The sequence below is a fragment of the Myzus persicae genome, unplaced genomic scaffold (genome assembly GCF_001856785.1).
Source record: "Myzus persicae strain clone G006 unplaced genomic scaffold, MPER_G0061.0, whole genome shotgun sequence".
NCBI lineage: Eukaryota > Metazoa > Arthropoda > Insecta > Hemiptera > Aphididae > Myzus > Myzus persicae.
This window is the reverse complement of record NW_019103479.1, coordinates 177,417-202,827: the sequence shown is the minus strand read 5'-3', so window position 1 is coordinate 202,827 and position 25,411 is coordinate 177,417. Positions and strand designations below refer to the sequence as shown.

Here is a 25,411-nt window from a genome sequence, read left to right as displayed (position 1 = left end):
AAAATCAATAAAATAATGAATGCAATGTTTTCGGACTAAATTAAATCAACATACCGTCGTAATATTAATAGGAAAATAAACTTATTTTGTAATAGTATCAAAAAACATGATATCATGAACTAAAATCAGTAATATTTTAGGGTCATAACCACTCTCGCTCAGAACCTTTTTTCGTGTTCAATAATTTATCGTTGAATTCAAAATTAACACTGCATAAATTACGGTGACTTACGCAATGATGAGTGTCAATCGTTCGACACCTACAAGTTACAATAGACAGTAGAAACGGTTTTCTACTTCGCCTCCAATTGTTTTGATTCAACGAAAGATTGAACAACGAAATAAAAATACTATTTTCGAGTGTCGAAAAAATGTGTGCCATAGGTTGGCCATCTCCGTTATATACTATATACTGTTGTACTGTAGGTACATATTATGCCAACTATATAGTTATAACTTCACGGACATTACACGACAATGATGCCGAATAGTAGAAAAATCGAAAGTCACCAGTACTAGGATCCCAGATTCGAAACCGTGCAGTGGGCTGCCGCCGCGGCCGATCGCAATATTCTCGCACACCGAAATGCATCGCGATCGCTCTCGTGGCGCTCATAAAGTCCTGGTACGAATCTCGTCGTTTCCAAGCAAACTGTTCGTACTTGACGGACAATCCAAACAATTAACTAGTTATCACGACATAATATTGTATTCCGGTATTTTTGGTGTATTCAGTTCATTTCTGATGCTTATAACTGTAATAATATTTTACAAACTCCAACGCTTATTCCATCGTTTTTATTTATAAAATATCTGTAATATAATTGAATACATTATTTTTTCACTATAGAATTCCACATGTCTGTACTTTGTTTGAATTCAATAAGAACGATTGAAGTGTCGTTAATGCCTTAAAGACTATTATCTAGAGAAAACCCGTAATTTAATTTATTTATGCGTAAAGTATTAATGTATACTATAGGTATTATATTCAAGTAGTTTAAAGCAAAGCTAATCAACATACAGTTTATTTGTATTCATCAACAGAGTAATTGTATAGATTATACTCATATGAAATGAAATTAAAAAATGAATCAATATTTTGATCATATTATGTGACCAAAAAATAACCAAAATCACATAATTATTTGGACTAGAAGTGATAATATTATGAAAATGGAAATCATCAAAAATATCGATGTACCATAGTCCACAATCCCATAATATTATAGGTATATTGTGTTATAATATGCAATTTTTTATCTATCTAACTAAATATTACCATTAATATTATACATATCTTATAGTATTAACTACGATATATGATTATCAATTAACCAATTACTCAATTTTCGATTACTTAGGTATATCGTTTTAATAAAATGGTTAATATTATTTGAGTAAACTATACCCATAACGTTAATGCAACACAATTAATTTGAAAAAAATGTACATTATTGATACAAACTATTTTTTAACGTTCTTGTCAATAATCATTAGTTTGTTAATGCCTAAATTGAATAATTGGTTTAATACTTTTGACTAACTATTAACTACCTATGTTTTTTTATTATTATAAATTTATAACTATTGAAACGTTTAAAACATAATTTTTCTAAAAAAAAATTTTTTTTACAAAGCTATTGGCTTTTTTAAATTAAATAATGTGATATAAATAACGTTGACATTTAAAAGAGTTAGCAAATTAACAAAAATGTGCATTACGATATCGTTTAAGAATGTTTATATTGTTTTTTTTATTTAGATTCTCATCTTAAGGCTTAACTAACTTTTAAAAAAATAATATTCCTGATTCCAGATCTTGATTAATATTAGCACTACTCTGAATATTAGATATTTATAAATAAATAGGTACTACACATTTTGTTTGTTTTTAAAATATAAAATGTGTTTTACAATATTATATATTAATGTACAATAAACCATATTACAATGTTTTTTTCAAACAGATAAACAAGTCAGACAGTCTAATGTAGCTGTTCGTGTTTCATGCAATATTGCATTTAATTTTGTACTGTTATAAATCACGACGTATATAAAACGTAAAATACTTTTCATTTTTGATACACAAAATGTATTACTTGACTCAGCCGGGATTACAATTGAGTTATCAGCTATCTATCCATCGTTTTCCATTTTTCCTTTACAATATATTGTAGTATAATATCTTTGATAAAATAATTAGTTCATCCGTTATAAAACCTTTGAACAAACAGATTAAAGGAACCACTTTTCAAGATTCAAAATTTCAATTTCTTATACGTTTTGTCGTTTTTGTAAGTGGTTATACAATATACAATAAAATTCCTGTGTCAGGCCATTTTTGAAATTCTAATATTTTTGAAACCCTTTCTCATTGCATATCTAGAATATTGGAGGAAACACTATTCAACATTTCAATTTCATAGGTGCATATTGAAGTTTTTGTGTATTTTGATTTTACATAATATATTTTGTATAATATATAATTAAGAATGTGTAATCGAGATTATATTATTAAACATTTCATTAAATTCTAAAAATATTGGAGTACAAATGCAGCCAAGTGGTAAAGTATAGATAAACATTATTTCCATAGCACATAATGGTATGCTAACGTTAAATATTGAGTTATCAATGTAGTTGGATTGGAAAACAACAGCTTGGACTTATTCCAATTCGATAACAGAATTTTGCTATGTTTTGTGGATGATTTAAGCTCTAAAGTTAGTTTTTAATTATTTTGGCATAAATATTTTTTTTTCTTAATATTTCAATTAGTATACTTAAACACAAATCATATTTATATTCGAAGTTAAATACGACAATAATGGAACTTTAAAGCTATTATTTCATAAACTTATGAAATATTAAAACATTCAAAATTTCATTTCGAATACTATATGACGGTAAGTCAATGTTTGTTATATTTTTTTAAATATAACTTTAAATTCTGTTGACAGTTAGTAGTTAACTTCAATAATGTACATTTCAAAAAACCTATACTAACTGTAACTATCTATCTTGTTTAAAAGTAAAAATACAAACAAACTTTTCACAATGTTTACACAAACATTTCAGAAAATTAAGTAAGTTTCTCAGTTTTTAATATTATTAATATGACACAATTATTTATTTATTTTAACCAAAATTAAAACTTTGTTTCAGGGCTTAGGTTAATATTTAAATATACAGAGGTTTTTAATAGCATATTTATTAATAACAATACAAATATGTAAAACAAACAACTACAAAAATATAAACGATTCAACAATAATTTGACTGAAGTAAAATATATAAAAATTAAATTTAAATTTTCTTCAATTGGTCTATGTACCTATGTTTATTTTCTATAAATCAATTGACATGGAATTTGAAGCATGTGACTTATTAGTTACCATGTATTATTAAAGTTAATAATAATAACTACTAATTAAATATGATTATTAATTTTAAATTTTTGACTAATATGAATAATAATAAATTATAATTAATAATTAATAATATTTCAAGAAAATTACATGGCGGCGAATTAAATAGGCAATTTTAATACTTAACTGTATTGTAGTTTATAAATTCCATATTCCATCACGCCACACTTACTTAAATCCTGAAAAATACCTTATGTAGAACTCAATGGTTAGTCTGTCTTAAAAATAACTTTAAGTATGAATGTATAATCAATATGTGTATACAACTATACAGCAATAAAATATAATATTGTAAGAAGGTACAATAGGTAAATTATACATTTAAACGAAATTAAATAATACAAAGTTAGGGTAAAATTTTCAATTAAAAAATACTTGTGCTTTTTGAGTAAGGAATAGTATAAAATGAACTCTATACAATCTAAATATATCAATTTAAGTTATAAAACAATTAAAAATAACAAAAAGTACCGTAAGTTAACGAATAAATTAAAATTAATAATAACAACACTTAGTCAACAATGCATTTTATGTGAAATGACATTTTCAAAACTTAATAAATTATAATTAACTGTTCTCAATTTTACTAAAAATACATAAGTAGTGACGTAAACCAAAAACGTAATTTACAGATAGAAATTTCAAAAGTTAATAATCGAACAATTAAAATGATTTAATTATTACAGTTATTGAAAAATATTATAACATACAATTCTGTTATGTTCTTATCATAATATTACATTATATTTTTATGACATATTGATTAAATCTTATAAAAACTAAAATTAATTAATAATATAATTGGTGTGTATAGAATAATAATATAGATAGTTACTAATAATTAAAATACTCGTGAGGATGATAGAAAATCAGATTTGAAGTAGATTATTTTAATCAAGTATTGAAGAAAATTACACTTTTATATCTTAAATAATATATTTAAAATAATAAATTAAAGGAACTTAAAAGACTTGTCTCATGACTCTTGTCTGATGAAATTTGCGTAATTACCTAATAAATTATATGGAAAAACTATTTCACACGAAAAATTATCATTTAAGCTTCAACCATAATTTGTTAAGAAACCAAATTCATACACGATAAAAAGGATAATAGTATTACATTATATTTCGTAGTGTTTTAATTATTTTGATGATGAATACAAAAAAAGCTATTGAAGATGTGTTATTTTAATGTTTATCAAAAATAAAATAACTATTCTGAATTAGTATTATCAACAAAAAAATGACTACTCACCTAAAATACATCATTACAAATATTGGAATCTGTCAAGTATAAATTGTATTTTTCAACTATGGGACTTTTTTATATAAACTCAACATTTTTCGTTTGAAACGGTTTTCACAAACATTTTATGATGGGTGTTAGGCGCCCTTTTAACAGTGAACTTAGGTATAGTAATATAAAGAACAGAATGAATGAGTTGAGTTTGATTACAGCTTAAGTTTAATCGGAAGAATTTTTTTTAATAAGCTTGTAAATTGATTACATTTGATTTACACGTATATAAAGTTTTCACAAATACATAATTAGGTAAAGTTTCTTAATTTTGTACAGGCACACGGCTTACAAACTATGGACTAGATATTGTGGCTGAATTTTTAGTCAAAACTCTAATAAAATATAAGCTAAATAATAGATATTTCATAAATTGTTTTGTTTAATGGTCATTGCTTATACCTATAATTAGATTAAGGTGGTTCTTCAAAACGTCATGCATTTCAATTTTGACAAAAAGACTGCTGAAAATAACGAAACAAAAAAATACATATTAAACAATATTATAATAATGTAAGATTCATATAGGTTTTTATACATATCAAGTATTCAATATTACAATATACAATTGTATATTATATTTGTATATATTTTATTTAAATAAATATATATAATACAATTTAATATAATATGACATACCTATAATACTATATTGGTAAGCATTTTATTTAATCTTAATTCAGTAAAAAAAAATAAAATCAATAATGTAAATATAAGAATAGGATGCAAATACTGTCCAGAAGAGTATTAGATGGAACTAACTCTCAATTTAATCACTTCGGCATGAAATGGACACCTCAGTAAAAAATGCTCTGCTTTGATTTTCGTTATTAGTCGTTTTTACTGTCGCATCAACTCACAAGATATAAAAAAAACAAACTAAATAATCAAAAGTTACCTTTTCAGTGCATTATCAAGAATATAACTTATATCAGTTAACTGCAGGACTGTATGAACATTTTGGAAAACTTGATAATCTGCCAAAAAAAACAAATACATTTGTTTATATTATTCTTTTAAATTTAAATGGCTGTTATTATAAATTTTATAACTATACGTAGATAGTTATGCATGTCAAAAAATACATATTTCAAAATCATTATTTAGGTTTTTCCATAAACAATTAATATTGTGAATAATCAGATAATACAATTAGATTTATGAAAATTCGGTTGACACCCCTTTAAATTGTTTAAATTATAATATAATAGAATACTTAGTGTATTGTTTTATTTTTAAGAGAAAGCCACCTAATATAGGTATAATATATAATATACTTAATATATTAAGCTTAGATACGGTAAATTTTCATAACATTTTAAGAAATATTTAAAATTATAAGTACTAACTCAAAGAAACTTGTAAGTAATATTTCATCATTGCCATTAAGTTATTGCATAGTTACGAACCAGTATGGGTTCCGTTCGAGAAAGAACTGAGAAAGCTATAGTTATAAATAAGAAATCAAATACTCACAATGATAACATTTTTCATGATATCAAACAAATCAAAAATATATTAAGAAGCTACAAAGTTATTACTCTTCTATCATGGGAAAAATTTTGTTTTTTTTTCACACGAACATTTTTTTAACTAACTATGACTAGCCTGTGAGTTTCTCACTTATGCTAAATAGCTTTCAACTCAAAATTTATGAATGTGTAGCACACCGTCCAAATATTACAAATATCAAACTTAACTCTTTATGTTTGTACGAGTATATGCTTAGTTCAATATATTAAATAATATCATGCATATACAAATGTTCATTTATTAAAAGTGCTTTGCTAATTGCTGATAACTAAATTGCCTATAGAAAGCATTTTCTAAAGTCATTGAACAATAAATTCTCTGTTTGTGTGTGATATATATCAATTAAACTTCAAGGTATATGAAAAATAAATTATAAAACGAATACAACAAATAAGTATACAATCGTTTATAATACACCACATTATATAGAATGTAGATATACTACTCAAAAAATAAGATAAGCAAATTGCTGTTTGGTGTTAAACCATGAAAAGTATTTATTTACAAAAAACTAAGATGATATTGATGACAATAGTATACATAGTAAAAAAATACACACTTAACACTCGTGAGATTGCGTGTAAGCGTATATAGTTACGAAAATGTGTTAAGACTTAAAACAGTCTCCGAAGTCGTGAATGATGATGTTGGCGTTTCATGCGCTTCAACGTTGAGTGATTAGGGACGTTGATTTAGTATGCTGGTTTGTATGGTGCTGGGGCGGGCTTGTAGGCCGGGGCCGGTGCAGAGTAGGCAGGTGCGGGGTATCCACCTTCCTTCTTGACTTCGGCGTTGAAACCGTTGTAGTCATCGGCGGTGTATTCCACGGTGCGCTTGCTGCCGTCTGGTTCGACCAAGCTGTAGGAGCCCTTGACGTAACCGTTGGCGTCAGCGTATTCGTTTTGGCTCTTGATGTCACCGGTGTAGGTGTCGTGCACGCTGTAGTCGAAGTTGTACGGAGACGGAGCAGAGTAGGCTGGCTCTGGGGCGTACGGTTTCGGGGCGGCGTATGAAGCTGGCTTGTAGGCCGGTGCTGCTGAGTAGGCTGGTGCCGCTGGGTATGCTGGTGCCGCTGGGTAGGCTGGTGCCGCTGGGTAGGCTGGGGCAGATGGGTAGGCTGGGGCAGATGGGTATGCTGGTGCTGGGTAAGCTGGGGCGGCCGGGTAGGCTGGGGCTGGGTAAGCTGGGGCAGCTGGGTAAGATGGGTAGGAAGGTTCCTTGTAGACGGCCAGGGCGGTGGCAACGGCGCAAGCCGCGAAGATGATCAACTGAAAACAAAAATTAAAAAACGCTTGTTAAAAAAAACGGTCAATCTTCACAATAACCGTTCAGCCTGTCTATGAGACGGTGTGGTATTTCGAGCCAAAATCGTAGAGACCTCGTGTGTTGATGTGTGTGTGTGAGAGAGAGAGAAAGAGAGAAAGAAAGAGAGAAAGGGTTAACCGTCGGCGGCCCGTATAAGGACTGCACAGCCGATCGCCGGAGGATATATGCAATGGGAGTTGAAGAGTGCGACCTTGTTAGAAGAGCTCGTTTGTCGATCGTCGGCAAGTAAAAGTTATGAAAACTGGTCTGCCCGGCGGCAATCGCGGTGCGCCCAAGTGTTGTTATTACGTGTGCACGCGATTACGCAAATCGGGTGATGTTGACCGGCAGCTGGTGTAGTTGCACGCACACTTTCTGCTGTTTTTCTTATTAGATCAAATAACGGTAATACAATAGTTTGCTGTATAGTTAGGCTCGAGTGGATGACAGTAACAATGAAAAATATAAGTTTTCTTGGAATGACACTGAAGGATACCGTCAAGCTTTGACGATAAGTTATTAAGATGAATAGTTATTAATTATAATAATAATAATACAAATGTACACTTACTTTGGCGGACATTTTGTGTGTGTGTTGTCGAGTGATAGTTACTGCAGCACTGTTTGTTGTGTTGGTCGTTGATGACTGTGGTTGATCGGTTGGTCTACGCTGGTATATATACTCGCCATCGAGTGAACAGTTGCCAAGCTTGCCCTAACTTGGGGGGGCAACGGCAATCGCCACCGAAGCGTGGTGGGTCAACGCGTTTGTAGACACAACAGTCATGCCATGTATGCGAGGGCGTATGCACCCAAGGGGGTCACCGGGTTGACCGATTTCCCCCTCAGACAAAAGGGGCCCGGCATATTGTTACGCCATGTCTCCTCGTAATACCGCCTGATAATGTTATAATCGGTATAGTATTTAAATGTTTTCCTATGCGAAATTAATCTAAGCGATGAAAACACGATGAGTTAGTAGGACCGGCTCTACGGGCTGGTACTTATTGAACTAGGTCATTATTAGAATATTGATAAATATAATATTCATTTTTTATTAAAGTATACTATATCATTCCACATTTACAATTATACATACAATGATACAATTAATAATTCGTGGATGAAAATTTGTAGAGTTTATATTTAACGTATTTTTGAATTAACACAACATTTAAACAAGTTTGTTTTTCTATAAAAATAAACTTTAGGTATAATCCAATATAAAACAAACATTATACTTTTCAACTTGTCAAAAAACTCATTCATAACTTACTATATTTGACTACCAAGGTAGGTATAATGAGCATCTATATAATTTTCTCGATACCTGTTGTTCATAATGATTTCCAATTTAGTAACTTTACGCTTTTTGTGAAAATAAGACACTATGATGGTTCCACATAATTATATTATATATTTATATACTTACCTACATTTTACTGAGTTGATTTTTGTCAATCTTAGTAGGATATGCGTTGATATGTCGATATACTTATGTACAGTGAGGATTACTATCATATCATACATTCATGCAATAAGATGTTATAAAAAGTTTGGTGTTCTGATTTTTCGAGTAAAAACAGAAGATGTATCCAGTTTTCAGAGAGACCGAGACTGTGTGGATATTTCCGGTATGCAAATGACTTAATACTACATTTCAAGTGTGTGTAATAGTATAATTGTTCTACGTAAGCATAAATCTGTAGATAGATAACCACCATCATTATTAGCAAGGAGTTAAAATTATGTGCAACCTACTTACTTAAATTACTAAGTTATAAAACCGGATAATACGACTATCTTACAACTTCGAAAGGGTTTAATAAATAATATTAAGGAATTGTGTAGAAAATTTTATAGTTGATGGAAAAGGAGAGCAAAAAAAAAATGTCTGATGAACAACGACAATACGTCACAGCCTAAAGTGAATCCTGTCAGCAACTAACAACGCCATACATTTTATCTGTAAATAAAAAAAAAACAGGTGTAATTGTATTCTACAGTCCCGAAATGACAACAATTATTTGTTGGTAATCATTTTCAATCATTTCAAAACGTATAACAAGAATGCAACCAAATTAGGATTCGACACTAAAACTGGTATTATAAAAGAATGTTAGTGCATTATTTGTTTTATCTTTTTGACCCAAGCGCAGCATACACAATTTGCGTTCAACAGAACGAACGTAGTGAGCTTTAATACTATAATAAATTAACCTAATATTGGTCATTATCAAAACTTCCCACCTTTAACTAATAACTATGAAAATTATCTGTGTCGGAAAAAAACCAAATTACAAATTCAGATAATATTTTTGACATTCAATTTGAAAATAGGTCAATTCACTCTAATACTTAAACATTAAACCTATTAACACAACGTTGGTTATTAATAATATTAAAAAAATGGTGTTAAACAGAGAGAAACAAAATAATGCTCTGATATATTTTTAAAAGATTCTCTGGTCCACTTGTACAAAACGTATGTAGAGTTATTCATTTAGATGCCCTTCATTTTAATTGTATTATACTCGTACACTCGTCCATTGTACTCTGTAGGGATAGATATTAAATCTTACGCTTCTACGACCGTTACATTGCAGATGTTTAGAATTTATTCTATTTACTATTTACACATTATAATAATGTGCGTGTAAAATTTAACATATGTGATAAATCCAAGTTATTCCTCGGAAAAATAGTCTAGTACTGTATAACAATTTTTAGAAAATGGTATACACAATATGTATTTACATATTATTATTATAATAAGTATAATATACATTTGATATAATATAATAATATACAATATCAAGTTAAAAATGTGTGTTATAGTTGCGTTATATTGTATGGTCCGATGATTCCGTAGAATTCAAATGGTTATAGGGATATCACAAAAAATGAAGTGTAAAAAGAGGTTGAGTATGCTTTGAAAAACACCTTTTATATATGTATATAGATAATAATATTGATACATTTCAGACAGATTCTGTGTATAAAAATTGATATCAGTTTCGGTAGTAGGCAGTCACCACTGTCAAATGAATCATAAAAGTTAATTTGTAAGTGTAAAAAAACTCAACAATAGAAAATAATATATTATTACTACATTTATTTCAATGATTAATACTATAATAGCAATTACCTAACATAGGTAGTAAGCAATTTTAATTTATTTTAAATGTAATTAATTTAATTCTATATGTAAACATTAATATCTAATGAGTAGATCAGTGGTTTTCAACTAGTGTGTCACATCATGATTTATAATCATTTAATCATTAGATAATAATCACACATCATAATAAAGGTTGAACAATATTTGTTTTATTATTTTAGTATTTAAATTAAATATAATCATTCTAAAATAACGAGATATGACATTATAAAAAAGGACCCTTACATCCCACCCTAAATCTCTCACATTTATATATTTGATCAATTCACTTTATATTTGAGGTTTTTTTTGTCAGGGTGGTTACTAGTTAGTAGTTACTAGTTACTAGTTTGTGGTTAGATAATATTATATTATTATCAATCCCTTTTGAATGAACGGCAAATAAAATAGGCAATTTTACTACTTTCCTGTGTTGTTCCTTGTTGGTTAAACAAAATAAATTAATTTTAGCAATCAGAAAATTATTAAGTTTAAAATATAAGAGTGAAGTAATAGTAATAGTATAGAAAAATTATTAAAAAAATAAAATAATAAACTCGGTTATGTTGTTGAAAAAAAGGAAATAATATAATAAAAAAATTAATTGGATTAAAATCGACTTGATGTAACAACTAAGATAGGTTGTAAATATGTTAATAATAAAAATATTATAATAATAATCGATGTCTGGAAAACATAAAAAATAAAAATTATTACAGAAGAGATATTAAATATAATCTCAATTTAAAGATTTAATGAAAAAAGTATTCAAATATACAACTAATTGAAATTTTAATTTTCATACTAAACGATACATTTTTCAATTTTTAAAAAATATTAATGACATTCAAAAAAAATTTACTAGTTAATATTTTAATAAAACTAGCCACATATATTTTATATTACTATTGTGAGGTTTAAAATAACTTTATATAATAAATACAAATTTTAATTATTTTAAGATAATGAGTTTGATTAAATTAAATTTGCTAATTTAAAGGTCATAATCCTTACAGAAACATATAATCAATAATTTCTTAATTCATTTTTTTTTTTGTGGCAAAACGAAATGAGGCAATTTAAATATAGGTAATTTGGTGGTGCAAAATAAAATCACACCCAATTCCAAGAGAAATTTGCAAAATCGTGCAAATTATACATTCAAACACAAGACTTTTTTTGTACGTGATAGTTTAAATGTAATAAAATATAATATATATTTATCGCAATGGTTGGTGAAACAAAAACAAAAAAACATGATTTAAAGCCGTATAATTTTATGTGGGTATAATATGTGTATTTTTTTGTTTCTGTAAAAATAGTTTTAGGAAAACAAAAGTAAACACATTTATTTGAACACCAATATCGTTTCCCTCTACCTACTTGGAATACTGTATTATGTATTTATATGTATATCACAAATGCAATGTAAACATATCATGTTAAACAATATTATAATGATTTACTTCGAATGAACTTTCATAACAACTCGGGACATGCGTGAAGAATGATTTTATCATAAAACACATAAGTCCTATGTGTGTGCTATTAATAAATATATATTTACTTTTGAGTATTGTTTTGTTTTACCTGCATCACATGTTTAACGTTCATTATTGTATTACATATACATAATATATTCATAATATATTATATTAATAACTCGTGTATGAACAAATACAAAATACATTCACTTTTCCGTATTTTGTTTATCACGGTATATACGAAGTGTATATAATGTATAAATATATATGTATAGACGGTGGTTGCACGTACCCACCTACGTACTTTTTCAATTTTAACAACGCGTATTGTATTTTCTTTATTATTAAGAACTCTGAAACGTTCATGTTTTTTTATTATGAAAATGGGAAACGAAATCATACATTAAGTTGCTATTTTTTTTTCCTGACAAAAATACAATGAATAGTAAATCGCATTACGTTAACTTGATAAGTTGATGAATATAACGACATAAAATATGATTTAAATTTGTATTTGGATAAAGTACTGAAGTGAGTGTAGTGCCTGGAACGTAATTCTCAGAATTGAACTAAATATTCAAATAAAGAATATAACCATGTGCCCATGCACAGTAAACACTAAACATACATTAAAAAAAATGTCCACACTGCGTTTTATATAATTTTGACGCTAAACAAAACGTAAAAGAAGAATCATATTGATAGTTTGTTATGATTAATAAGTAATAACATTAATATATTATAAATACAATTAATGAAAATGTATCGATAATATTCCTGAGAAATATTTAGGCAGGTAGTAACTTATTGTGGGTCATATTATATCATAATGGATTATTTGCAAAGTATACATTTTTATTTTTGGATCGTGCATGTTCACCATGGATTGTGCACGGACATACCATAAACCATATTAGTACTTCATACAATGTAATATTATAATATCCCATGTACGATGTACTACTCGTGTGGCCACATGGGCCGGTTGCCTTGAGGAGCAAAACGCATTTGCTCGTCTACATGCAGGTAGGTACTGCGTAGAAAATGGAAAGTCGTATCTAATGAATTTCTCATTATAAAATGTAGGTATGGTAACGATTTATAGTAACATAAAAAATAGTGAACAATTCTTTATGTGTTACGACATGGATGACGTTTATTTACAAAAAAACAAGATGAAACCGATGACAATAGTGAATACACAAATATATATATATATATATAAAACACACGCATGAGATAACGTGTATTAAACAGCTACGAAAATGTACCGAGACTTAAAACAGTCTTCTAAGTCGTCAATGATGATGTCGGCGTTTGAGATGCAACGTTTGTGAATTGAGACGGTGGTGTTATTAGTATGCTGGTTTGTATGGTGCTGGGGCGGGCTTGTAGGCCGGGGCCGGTGCAGAGTAGGCAGGTGCGGGGTATCCACCTTCCTTCTTGACTTCGGCGTTGAAACCGTTGTAGTCATCGGCGGTGTATTCCACGGTGCGCTTGCTGCCGTCTGGTTCGACCAAGCTGTAGGAGCCCTTGACGTAACCGTTGGCGTCAGCGTATTCGTTTTGGCTCTTGATGTCACCGGTGTAGGTGTCGTGCACGCTGTAGTCGAAGTTGTACGGAGACGGAGCAGAGTAGGCTGGCTCTGGGGCGTACGGTTTCGGGGCGGCGTATGAAGCTGGCTTGTAGGCCGGTGCTGCTGAGTAGGCTGGTGCCGCTGGGTATGCTGGTGCCGCTGGGTAGGCTGGTGCCGCTGGGTAGGCTGGGGCAGATGGGTAGGCTGGGGCAGATGGGTATGCTGGTGCTGGGTAAGCTGGGGCGGCCGGGTAGGCTGGGGCTGGGTAAGCTGGGGCAGCTGGGTAAGATGGGTAGGAAGGTTCCTTGTAGACGGCCAGGGCGGTGGCAACGGCGCAAGCCGCGAAGATGATCAACTGAAAACAAAAATCAAAAACGTTTATTAGCATAATGTGATCGATCTTCGCTAAAACCGTTCGACCCGTCTATGGGACGATGTATAGTGTTTTCGCACCGATTTCGAAGTGTGCGTGAGTGAGATAGAGAAAGGGTTAAGCGTCGGCCGCGGCGATCCGTATAAGGATAATACGCACGTTCGGAGGAGGATTTATCGGAGTTTGCGTGTACGACCTTGTTCGAAGAGGTAGTCGTGACGACGATGACGATACCTATTACTATTATTATTATGTTCCGTCCGTCGGCCCGTCGGCGAGTAAAAGTAATGGAAACCGGTCGATAGCGGTGCGCCCAAGTGTTGTATTGTTACGTATGCGCATGCACGATCACACTGGTTGAGCAACGTTGACCGTTCGCCGTGGCACGCTCCCTTTAATCCGCGTGTTTTTTATCAATCCTAACGAGATCCATGTGTGTTCCCCCTCCCACAACTGGTCGCTGATCGCCCGTTACAAATTACGGCCAACTTAACCGTTGATCGTCCCTCACGGTTTTGGAACATTAAAAGATTGCAGTGATTGCTTTACGGCTAACACAACTCTTTGTTGCGAGAGTTCTTATTGAAAATTGACATTTATTCCTAGTTGAATTTGATACGCAAAATATCACCTAGTAGAAATGATTTGAAAACTTAAGTCGGGGGAATTATAACGAGAATAATTGTTCTCAATGAATGAAGTAATCGCGACGACAGACTGTTGAATTTTATTCTGTTTTTGAGACATAGACTTATACCCGAACCGTGGTGTGTGCACTCGCCGTACTACCAACGATAATAATATAAAATTACACTTACTTTGGCGGACATTTTGTATTGGAGTTGTCGAGCTGCCGTTATTGTAGTACTCGTAGTGTGGATTGTAGTTGACTGTGGTTGATCGGATGGTCCTCGCTGGTATATATACACACGACCGAGTATTGCGATACTTGCCCTGTCCTGGGGGGGCAACGGCGTGCGCCCGCGCGAGTGGACAACAAACACGCGAGGGCGTGAGCGCCCAAGGGGGTCACCGGGTCGTCCGGTTTCCCCCTCAGGTAATGGGCACCAACATGTTGCTCCACCGAGATAGGTACTGTACGCGCAACACAATCATTTTATCCTCTCAGAGTCGACGTAATAGACGAAAAGGAGAAGAAAACTGTATACTCGTATAGTAATAATAATACCGTGAAATGAAGACGCGGTATGTTCGCTGTAATTTAACCCGAATAAAAGTGTTGAAGGTCTCCACGATACATTTAATCGATCAAAAGACCTACGATTCGGTGGGCATATTATGCTCTGATATCCAATTTAGAATATTATGGTTGTATAACACAATGCTTACTGCATTTCTCGAGTTGTTAAATACTATTATAAAAAATGTTGCACATATTTGTCTCTAAAACGGTGATTGGATATTATATTCCACCATGGTGTTGAATTATTGGTGATTTTTAAATATATTTTTAATCCAAGTTCAAGCTTTCTAGATTAAGGGTTTAATATATATTTTTCGAAAATATTTGTTTCGAATATTTATATTATTTTTATCTACCACATGTATTATTAAGTATTATACTTTCAACGGTCAACAACAAATCAAAATACCTATTCGAAATTGATATTATTTTGGATGATGTAGAAAATAACTCATAACATTATTATATTATAAAATACGTGCATAATTATTGTCAAGCTGCCATAGTTACTGACTAAAAGCTAATTAATAAATAATAATAAAAAAATGATAACATCTACATGTCAAAGAACTCATTATTTTTTTTCTTTTATGAATTAATAAGGTAGTTCTGATTATATAGAACGAAGAAAATATATTTTTCTGTTATAAACATCATGCTGGTTTGCTTTATGTAAAGAGATTGAATTTTTTTTTCGTAAATTAAAGAAACGAATAGTAGTCTAAAAAATAATATTTATTTAATACAAAAAAAACATTTACCAATTAATTACTATAATATTATAATAAGTGTAATAATTAAAAGTGATGAATGTTATAGTAGAATATTTTGAATTTCTATTACTATTATTTTATTTTTAAATGTCGATGTGTATGAAATTAATAAGAGCATGTTTTATAATATTATGTACATTGTATATACATAATATTTCACTCACTCTCGAAATATAAACCGTTTCTAGATTTAGTACTTAATAGTTATATAACTTCGTGACACACCCAGATTTAAGGTTTCTTAGATTGCAATATACGTCTATAGGTACTATACATTTATTTTAAATTTCATTTTACACTAGGAAATTGTTACATTAAAATAAAAAATAAAATTAATTGTTTGCATTATATACATAATAAAATGTATATCGTAATTAACGTAATTACTTAGTCTAATACAATTCATAATATCTGAATTTCATACTAAAATATTGATGCAATTTAGTAGCTCTGTATAGTCAACTATAACATTCAATATTGGTTTTCATATAAAACGTTTAACTAATTTTAAAACACGAAAAATCGATTAGTACGCAAAAATTAAAAATAGAGAACGATAATTTTATTATTAAAATGTCTAATAAAGATGAGACTTTTTAGCATATATATTTTATGTGTATATTTTAATAGTACAACTGTATAAAATATGACTGTGAGCACATTTTGACTACAACTCAACATAAAACTGTTGCATCTCTTTTTCCGTGCAGGTATATTAAAAATAAATTAAATTTTAATTAATCGCTATAACACACATAGCTATTATATTATAGTGTACGAAAACAATCGTAATTTACGGCAATACTCTGTAACTATTTAGTGATTACCAGAAAATAGTAGTTCGTTGTTATTTAATCTGCTATATTATATTCATAAACTGTAGTAATATATCATTATTATGTTTCTAAGACAATCGAAAGTTATTACTATTATTATGTATTAAAATATAACTTGTATGAAGTAGGTACCTACCTAACTTTTTATACATTTTAAATTCATATTATACTTCATGACACATAAAATATCGAATTAAAATTAAAATACAACGATTGGTACCTACATAATGAATCTCAACGTATTCGTATATGCTTTTTGAAGTACAAGGTGTACATGATGAGTTTGAGAGTAAAGGGGTCGGAGATCAATGATATTGTGGGACGATGTAGACAAGGCTGAATTTAATGAACTTTTACAGTATACGTTTAATCGTCGGGAGTAAGAAAACTGTTCAGAACTCGTATACCAATTATATATTATGGCGAACTATATTGTAAAGGAACGCGATACCGACGCCAATCCGTCTATTATTAAAATTGATTTCTTCATTAATACGAAATGATTATTTCGATTTCGTAACGGACGTATTAATATTTTAATTTATTTAACTATAATCTTACACTGCGAAGTTCTCGTATATTTACTACACCATGAAATATTGCATTTGATTTAACAGCTTGTCAAATGTACAACTTATTTTCGATTGGTTTTATATAACATCCACTAAGAGAGGCGTATGTTATCATTGCTGAGGTTCTACTCATAATTAAATACGTCAATTATCAACTGTTAATTGTATGGTAAATAATAAAAACAAATTCAACAAAGAAAAATAATCGATTAAGTAATAATCGTCCGGGTGAGGGGGGAGGCAACATTGGTGGATAAATACATATTGTATACGACGTAGTCCAACTATACTAGTATAACCTATCTTTTTAAAACGAGAGATAGAAAGATGTTCAACAATAAACATAACAACATTTTTAGTAGAAGATAGCAAAAGACTGCAGAAGACGTGTGAACTACCTCTGTTTAACGTGTTGACACTTATTATAGCAATCTATAGCAAGGTATGGGGGACCCCCCAGTTATGCATATGTATATACTACCTATGGTCTGATTAATATTATTGTAATTACTATTATTTTTATAAGTATCGAAAATTTCGAGAAAAAAAAATAACAATAAATCCGAAAATCGAAATATTGTTATAATATGTTAGTCTGGCCATCGATCAAGTCTAGATATTATATTATTTCATGACGTATACGGTAAACAGTTGACTAACTATAATGTAATAATTATTGCTTATGCGTTGGCGGGGAACAAAATTTTTTCGCAATGATCAGAATTCAAAAACACTTCGGTTTCCGGTTAAAAGAGTAGATTTTTCGATTTCATTCGATAATGAGCGGATCCACCACGACGTAATTGCTAATGCTTTGGGAGCGTCACTGAGCGACGTACCTATAAACTTACTGAGCACTCATTTATGACGACACTATATACTAGGCGTTCCAGACAAAGTATATTTACTTTGTATGTAAAATAGTTATAATTACGTTATTTGTATTGTCTCATTAATCATTTACGCCATTGATTAATAATACACGCCATGAGATGCCGCATGTATGCCATGTATGTAGGTCGTAAAAATCAATCGGGTTTTCGTTTTCTTATAGAATGTAAATTCAATATGTTTTAACAATTTTGTTTTGCAATATAAATTCGATTTACCTTTATCTGCCTACGACCACTTTTGAATACCAATTTTTTTTATTTTGAAATTGGCTGAGTATCCATTTCAAATTATTCATACCTGTCTATAATTGATCGATATAATTATCCTTAAAATTATACCACTTGAAATAATATTTATTGCGAATGTATTTTCATTCAAATTCTAAAAACTCATTATGAAGCATTAATAATTATTGATGTATCCCTAGTAACTATTAAAAAAGTAACATATTCAATTTGAATTATTAAATATTTACTTTTATTTTCATTGAAATTTATGAAACTTTCAAAAAATTGTTGTGAAACGAATATTCATATCTTATTCCACTGGCATAATTCTAAATAATATTATGGTTTAATCGTGATCGACAGTTTGCTTTCTGATCAGTCTACAATGATGGTTCGAACAAAGTACACGGCGAATTGTCGCCGAACCCGCCCAACGACCGACAGACGGTCTACGTATTATATTATTTACAATACTGATGAATCGTCGTCATTATGGAGGTGCTCTTTGTTTATTCATATTTTTAAGACCTATGACTTAGGCCGGGGCTATACAGTATTCAATGACCTTTTGTACGTTTCTATATACTTGTTTATATTGCTTACAAGAGGCCTTCGATGGAGTTCTATATTAATTAAAAAATACCATGCAATTTAATTTGATTTCAGTATATAGTAAATAAAAACTTTCTGTTTTTAAAAATACTTAGTTTTTAAAAATGTTTATTCTTATAGTAATTATGATGATGCTATGTTATTAAATATAATGTAGACTTATCAAAACTCTAAACTGTGTTGTACCAGGTTAAGGCTCATTAAAGTTTATTATGTTATGCTGCGAAAAGATTTTTAATAACATCAATTTATAAATGTTTATAAGTACAATGTCAAGTGGCCTAATTAAAAAATGATTCATTGAGATTCACTTTCTGACCAACAGGTCCAACATATTCACATCACTGGCGTGTATAGTTCACCTTGGAAAAGTAACACTATATGACGTAGGCATATTATAAGGTTTCACGAACTTCGCATAGTTATATTATATATAAGGAATACATTTTTGGTTTTACTATAATTTTAATTGGTAAGTAACTCGAAAGTTGCTTTTATGAATAAAAAATATGGTAACAAAAAAATAACACTGAATTATACTTTTTTTTAAACTCATGAATTAAAACGATGTATATAATTTAATGTACACACCACGTTATTTATAAGAGCTTAATATCAAAATTCAACAAACAAATTATTTCTTATTTCCAATTTATAAAAACTATAAGATCCTATAATATGAATCGCGCAATAATAATTATGAACAAACATATTGAATGTTATCTAATAAAGTGATTTGTAAAATAACGTTTTATAAATGTTAAAATGTACGTTAATAATAGTGTGATTTTATTTAATGTCTAAAATCTAAATTATGGTCGTGGATTACTTATCATACAATAATTATTGGTGTCTCTAATGGTATTCTTAAAAGATCATTTATTATGTTTTTTTATTAGGGAAATATTATTAACAGTATTTAGTATAAAATAAAAACTTTGATAAATATTAAGAGTTTTTTATTTATTAATTATGTGTTTGTTTATTTGTTTTACATTTGGTAAGTGGACACTACCCATGCATTTGTGTCTCCATCTTACACAAGTACGACATATAACATTTTCATTCACTAGTTTCAATAGTGTACTGTTAGTTTTGATATCCGAGTGAACTGACCTACTATCAACATTTTAGGTAAGAACATAGAGGTTAAGCGTCGGTGCATTTTTGGATATTATAATTTTCAAGCGAGATATGAGCTTTTATGATTTGTGTTATTTCACATACTCGTGTGTTGCTTGAAAATGAAAACATCGAAAATCCACCGACGCTCAAGCATGGTCAATGTTCTTACCTAAAAGTTTTATAATACTTAAATTCACTCTAATATCAAATTGAATTGCACTCTATTCAAACTAGTGAACAACAATTTGGTATGTCGTAATTGGTAATACGGAGACAATAAACGCGTGGGTAGCATGTTCTTAAGAATTATTGAAAAAAAATTAAAGTTACAATTATAAATATTGAAAGAATTAAAAGTAAACAATCGTTTTAATTTCAAAAAAAAGTAATGAATAACATAGGTGTATGCAACATTTATTTATGTTAATTATATTATGAGTTTTAAATTTAATTAAAGTCTCAATTTCATGTAATATTCTGTAGTGATTCCTACACTCGAAAACATAGATGATGAGCTTAATAATTTATGTTTTTTTTTTAACTTTGTAGGCATTAATTAAACTTATTTTAATTATCTTAAGCGTTAATTATTTATATTTTATTTCATATATCATATGAATAGCATCTGACTATAATTTGTATATTATGTAGTACAATATATATACATAATATATATTCCATAGATCAATTACAAAAACCACATAGTGTTTCATCTTGGTGCTTGAAGTAAAAGCAATAAATCGCATACTACAGTCCATTAGTCACAATGAAATTCGCATATGTTAACCGTCGAACAAACCATAAGTGCTGTCGTCTATTATACAGTAATTTATTTGAACGGTTTTCAATAAAGTAAACTGAAAACGATACTTTGTATCCATCAAATAAATAAGAATTGACCACACGTTACAATTTATAAAATGCTATATTATTTTTTCAAAAACAACAAAGAAAAATTAACCAAAAATACTAATCACCATATTTACAACCAAATGTAATTTGGAGATTTAGGAGGCATCTACCTACTGTATAAAAATAAATAGTTACATTTTTATTTTAAAATAGAAGTCTTTTTTCATACACTCGTATTAAAATATGAGCCAACACAATTAACACAATGTTGAGTAATTTATTAATATTTTTCAATTTACTTTAAAAAGTATTTTCTACAAATAAAAATATATTATATTTCTTATGATACATTATCATTTATAAACTTTAACACAATATGTGTGATTAAATTGAATTTTTTTCTATAATACACTGACTTTAAACATCCTATGAGACGGTATTCAATAATAGTATGTCTATAAATTGTACATACTTAAACTAGTTTTTAATTATTTGAATAAAATATTTCACAATCAAAATTATGAAAACGAAAAAGTTAATGCCATTAATTTAGAAATATATTTTTTGATAAGTTTAAATTAATGGTTAGACTAAAATTCATTATACAATTGCTTTATTTTAATCACGTATATCTACATGACTAGATAAGACTTAATATGCCTACCTACTGTTGTGTTGTGAACATGTTGTCACTGTACTTAACACCAACAATATTGGGAATAAAAGTGAAATGTTTTTTAATTCTTTAGTCAGAGTGGTCAGGATAATTAGGAAATAAAAAATATTTAATTATATTCAAACACTGAGTTATAGACGAATTGAAATTTTATTTACATAAAAATACAATAAATTATAATAATCGTTTCTTAGAATTAAAGAGGAATTAGTACTGTTTGTACGGGGAAGGTTTGTATGCTGGGGCGGCGTACGATGGCTTGTAGGCTGGGGCGGGGGTAGAGTATCCGTAGGCTGGAGCTGGGGTGGAGTATCCGTAAGCCGGAGCTGGTGTGGAGTATCCGTATGCTGGAGCAGCTGGGTAGGACTCAGTTGGGTAAGCTGGGGCAGCTGGGTATGCTGGTGCAGCTGGGTAGGCTGGTGCAGAGTATGCTGGTGCGGAGTAAGCCGGTGCGGAGTAAGCTGGCTTGTAGGCTGGTGCAGAGTAAGCCGGTGCGGAGTAAGCTGGCTTGTAGGCTGGTGCAGCTGGGTAAGCTGGGGCAGCAGAGTATGCTGGGGCAGCTGGGTAAGCTGGGGCAGCAGAGTATGCTGGAGCAGCTGGGTAAGCCGGGGCAGCTGGGTAAGCTGGGGCTGATGGATAAGCTGGGGCAGCTGGGTAAGCTGGAGCCTTGTAGGCTGGTTTGTAGGCTGGGGCAGAGCTGTAAGATGGGGTTCCTTCTTTCTTCACTTCAGCGTTGAATCCGTTGACATCATCAGCGGTGTATTCGACGATTCTCTTGGTGCCATCGGCTTCGACCAAGCTGTAAGATCCCTTTACGTAACCGTTTCCGTCGCTGTATTCGGATTGGCTCTTGATGTCGTAGGTGGAGTCATCGTGCACGCTGTAGTCGAAGTTGTATGGGGCTGGGGCGTATGCGGGTTCTGGGGCGTATGCCTTGGGTGCGGAGTATGAGGCAGGCTTGTAGGCAGGTGCTGGGTAAGCCGATGGTGCTGGGTAAGCTGATGATGCTGGGTAAGCTGATGGTGCTGGGTAAGCTGATGGTGCTGGGTAGGCAGACGGTGCCGGGTAGGCTGGGGCTACTGGACCGGCAAGTGCGGAAACCAACACACAGGCGAAGACGGCGATAGTCTAAATAAAAATAAAACTACGAGTTTAGAGTAGTTCTAATGAGTATGTCACTGATATTATCACACACTATCAACTATTATATCGGTGTTACTATCATAATAACTGTGATTATTAAGTCCATATTATAATATCTTTGAATTAAAACTTATTGTATGGCAAACTTCTAAATTGGTTTTATTTCTATGAAAATTAAATGCTGTTAAGTAATTCTTAATATAGGTAACAATAGTAATATATAATTATGTGTGAACGGAACACAACTAAAAACTCGAATTTTCAAACAAAATATTTAAAGAAAATGGGAAAATAATTATTGTAAAACATTTTTCTCACATATACACAGCAAATGTAAAAAATGCATTCCAGGATTAAATTTAAAGTGTACGAAGCGGTTTTTTTCTTTCATTGATTGCTACAATTTATTAATTTTAAGTTCGTTGTATGTATGTAACTTCAGAGATGTTTTAAAACATTTAATATCATAAAATAACGGAAATATAATGCTAAACTTAAATTTTACTGTAAAATAATAACTTTTAACGAACTATGAAATTGAATATTTTAATTAAAATAAAGCACAAGAATACACCTATCCGCATTTTTTTATGTGAACACTTATTTCTTTAAGTTTGTAAAGTAATAAATTTAAGAAACTAATAAACTTGAATAGAAGTAAACTCGCAATTCGTTTAAACACTATAAACTTCTCGAACTAACATGCCCGATGTTATTTCCGATGAAACGACATGATACCGAAGAAATAAATAAATATTAAACTTTAAGCACTATTTTTAACGCACCGCGAAATTAAACCTCTTTAATATGATACTATATGGTACTTACTTTGAATGCCATTGCGAATAAATATAAGTTTTTTTGTTGTTGTTAAGTGTGTTAATACTGAACGTTGAATGAGTAATGTTGATTGACAAGGAGCCGCTTTATATATTAATCCGAGCGTTGGGTTTGCTCCCTCCGGGGGGCACTGTAGCCGTATGTGGAGGCTGTAGCGAGGGCGTACCCAGTATCATGAACGGCCGAATTGCGTGATCCCGGCGGGGCGTTTGGGGGTTCCCCCGAGCGAAGTTTTACCGAAATAGAACCAGCTATAGCCGGGTTATTACATATTATTGTTATGCACATATCGTTACGGTTCTATTTTTATTTATTTGTTTTCGCGATCGCGATTGAGCTGAATCACCAACTGGTTAGCCAACGACCACGTTACAATATTTCACGTTTCCTATGCTTGAACACTTTCTAAGTTCAAATGAAATAAAAATTTGAACCGCCAAACATAAATTAAAATTTATAATATGGTATTTTTTAGGTTGATGTTTAGGATACAACATTGCACCAAACGAATGACGAATAGTGTTCTAAATCCTAAAAAAGTGGGGGTCAGGTTAGGTGAAGCCGCGATGTCGAAAAGTAAAATCGCTACAGACGTCTATGATACGCGGTCAAGTCACATCCATTTCGTTATTCTTAAAAAATATTTTTAATATGCCATTGGTTATAAAAGATATATCCTATAATAATGAATTTATAATTAGTGACAATACATAGTGTAATGTTTTTTACTTGTCAGTTTTGTGTTTTATTTTTAATTTTTTCAATTTGTATGATAACTTGTTTCGTGTCGTCCAATTAAGATTTCACTGCGTTTATGTTAATCAGACTGGTTATATTAATATGAGGAGTATTTTTAAACTTGTTTATACAGTAGAAACCTAATTATTTTTCGTATTTTTAAATCGTATCGATTATTAATCCATTAATTCCATCATGTTACGTAAAGTTAATACTTTTAATCCAATAGGTAATCAGGACCTATGAGTTTATTTTTATAATAATTATAAAATATACTACTTATTCTAATACGTATAGCCTTGTAATAGTCGTCAGTGGACTCAACTAGGATATACCAGCCGTAGTTAAAGTTATTTTCTCAATATGTGTATCATAAAAAAATATTCTGGTCGCGTATGATGTAGTACAGGCCTAACATTATCGACCTTGACTCTCGATAAGCTCATAAGTAATAAAAACGTGTAGTGGATGAAATTGCCGTAAAATTACTTCGATATCATAAATCATCTTAATTCACACACTTATAAAAATGAGATACATATGTGATCGAGGATGAAATTTATTGGAAATCAGGTGACATCGAGGTAACTCAATATAATGTTCACATCATAAACCATTATTGCGTCACTGACAAATCTCGTAATTAGATAATATAATATGATGAATCCGGATGATGCCAATTTATCATATTTATACTGCTGTCATCTCATTTCTAATAAAATAAAACAGTTTATAGATTTTGAGAATAATTTTTATGG

The 25,411-nt window shown here is 30.6% G+C and overlaps 2 protein-coding genes and 1 long non-coding RNA gene across 3 annotated transcripts; all 3 read right to left on the bottom strand.

Annotated features, from left to right (window-relative positions):
- Positions 1 to 4,897: 4,897 nt before the first annotated feature.
- Positions 4,898 to 5,978, bottom strand: LOC111034587. The gene is made up of 2 exons (XR_002604560.1): positions 5,629 to 5,978; positions 4,898 to 5,194 (listed from the first exon to the last, which is right to left on the bottom strand). It is a non-coding gene; the product is annotated as an uncharacterized LOC111034587 (long non-coding RNA).
- Positions 5,979 to 6,729: 751 nt separating this feature from the next.
- On the bottom strand, positions 6,730 to 8,270 carry LOC111034580 (cuticle protein 7-like). The gene is made up of 2 exons (XM_022315864.1): positions 8,140 to 8,270; positions 6,730 to 7,531 (listed from the first exon to the last, which is right to left on the bottom strand). The coding sequence occupies exons 1-2, from the start codon at positions 8,149 to 8,151 to the stop codon at positions 6,956 to 6,958; spliced, it is 588 nt and encodes a 195-aa protein (XP_022171556.1). The 5' UTR covers positions 8,152 to 8,270; the 3' UTR covers positions 6,730 to 6,955.
- Positions 8,271 to 13,342: 5,072 nt separating this feature from the next.
- LOC111034583 (adhesive plaque matrix protein-like) lies at positions 13,343 to 24,014 on the bottom strand. The gene is made up of 4 exons (XM_022315867.1): positions 23,904 to 24,014; positions 22,156 to 23,060; positions 14,925 to 14,946; positions 13,343 to 14,092 (listed from the first exon to the last, which is right to left on the bottom strand). Exons 1-4 carry the CDS (start codon positions 23,913 to 23,915, stop codon positions 13,568 to 13,570), a joined length of 1,464 nt encoding a protein of 487 aa, XP_022171559.1. The 5' UTR covers positions 23,916 to 24,014; the 3' UTR covers positions 13,343 to 13,567.
- Between the last annotated feature and the right edge of the window lie 1,397 nt (positions 24,015 to 25,411).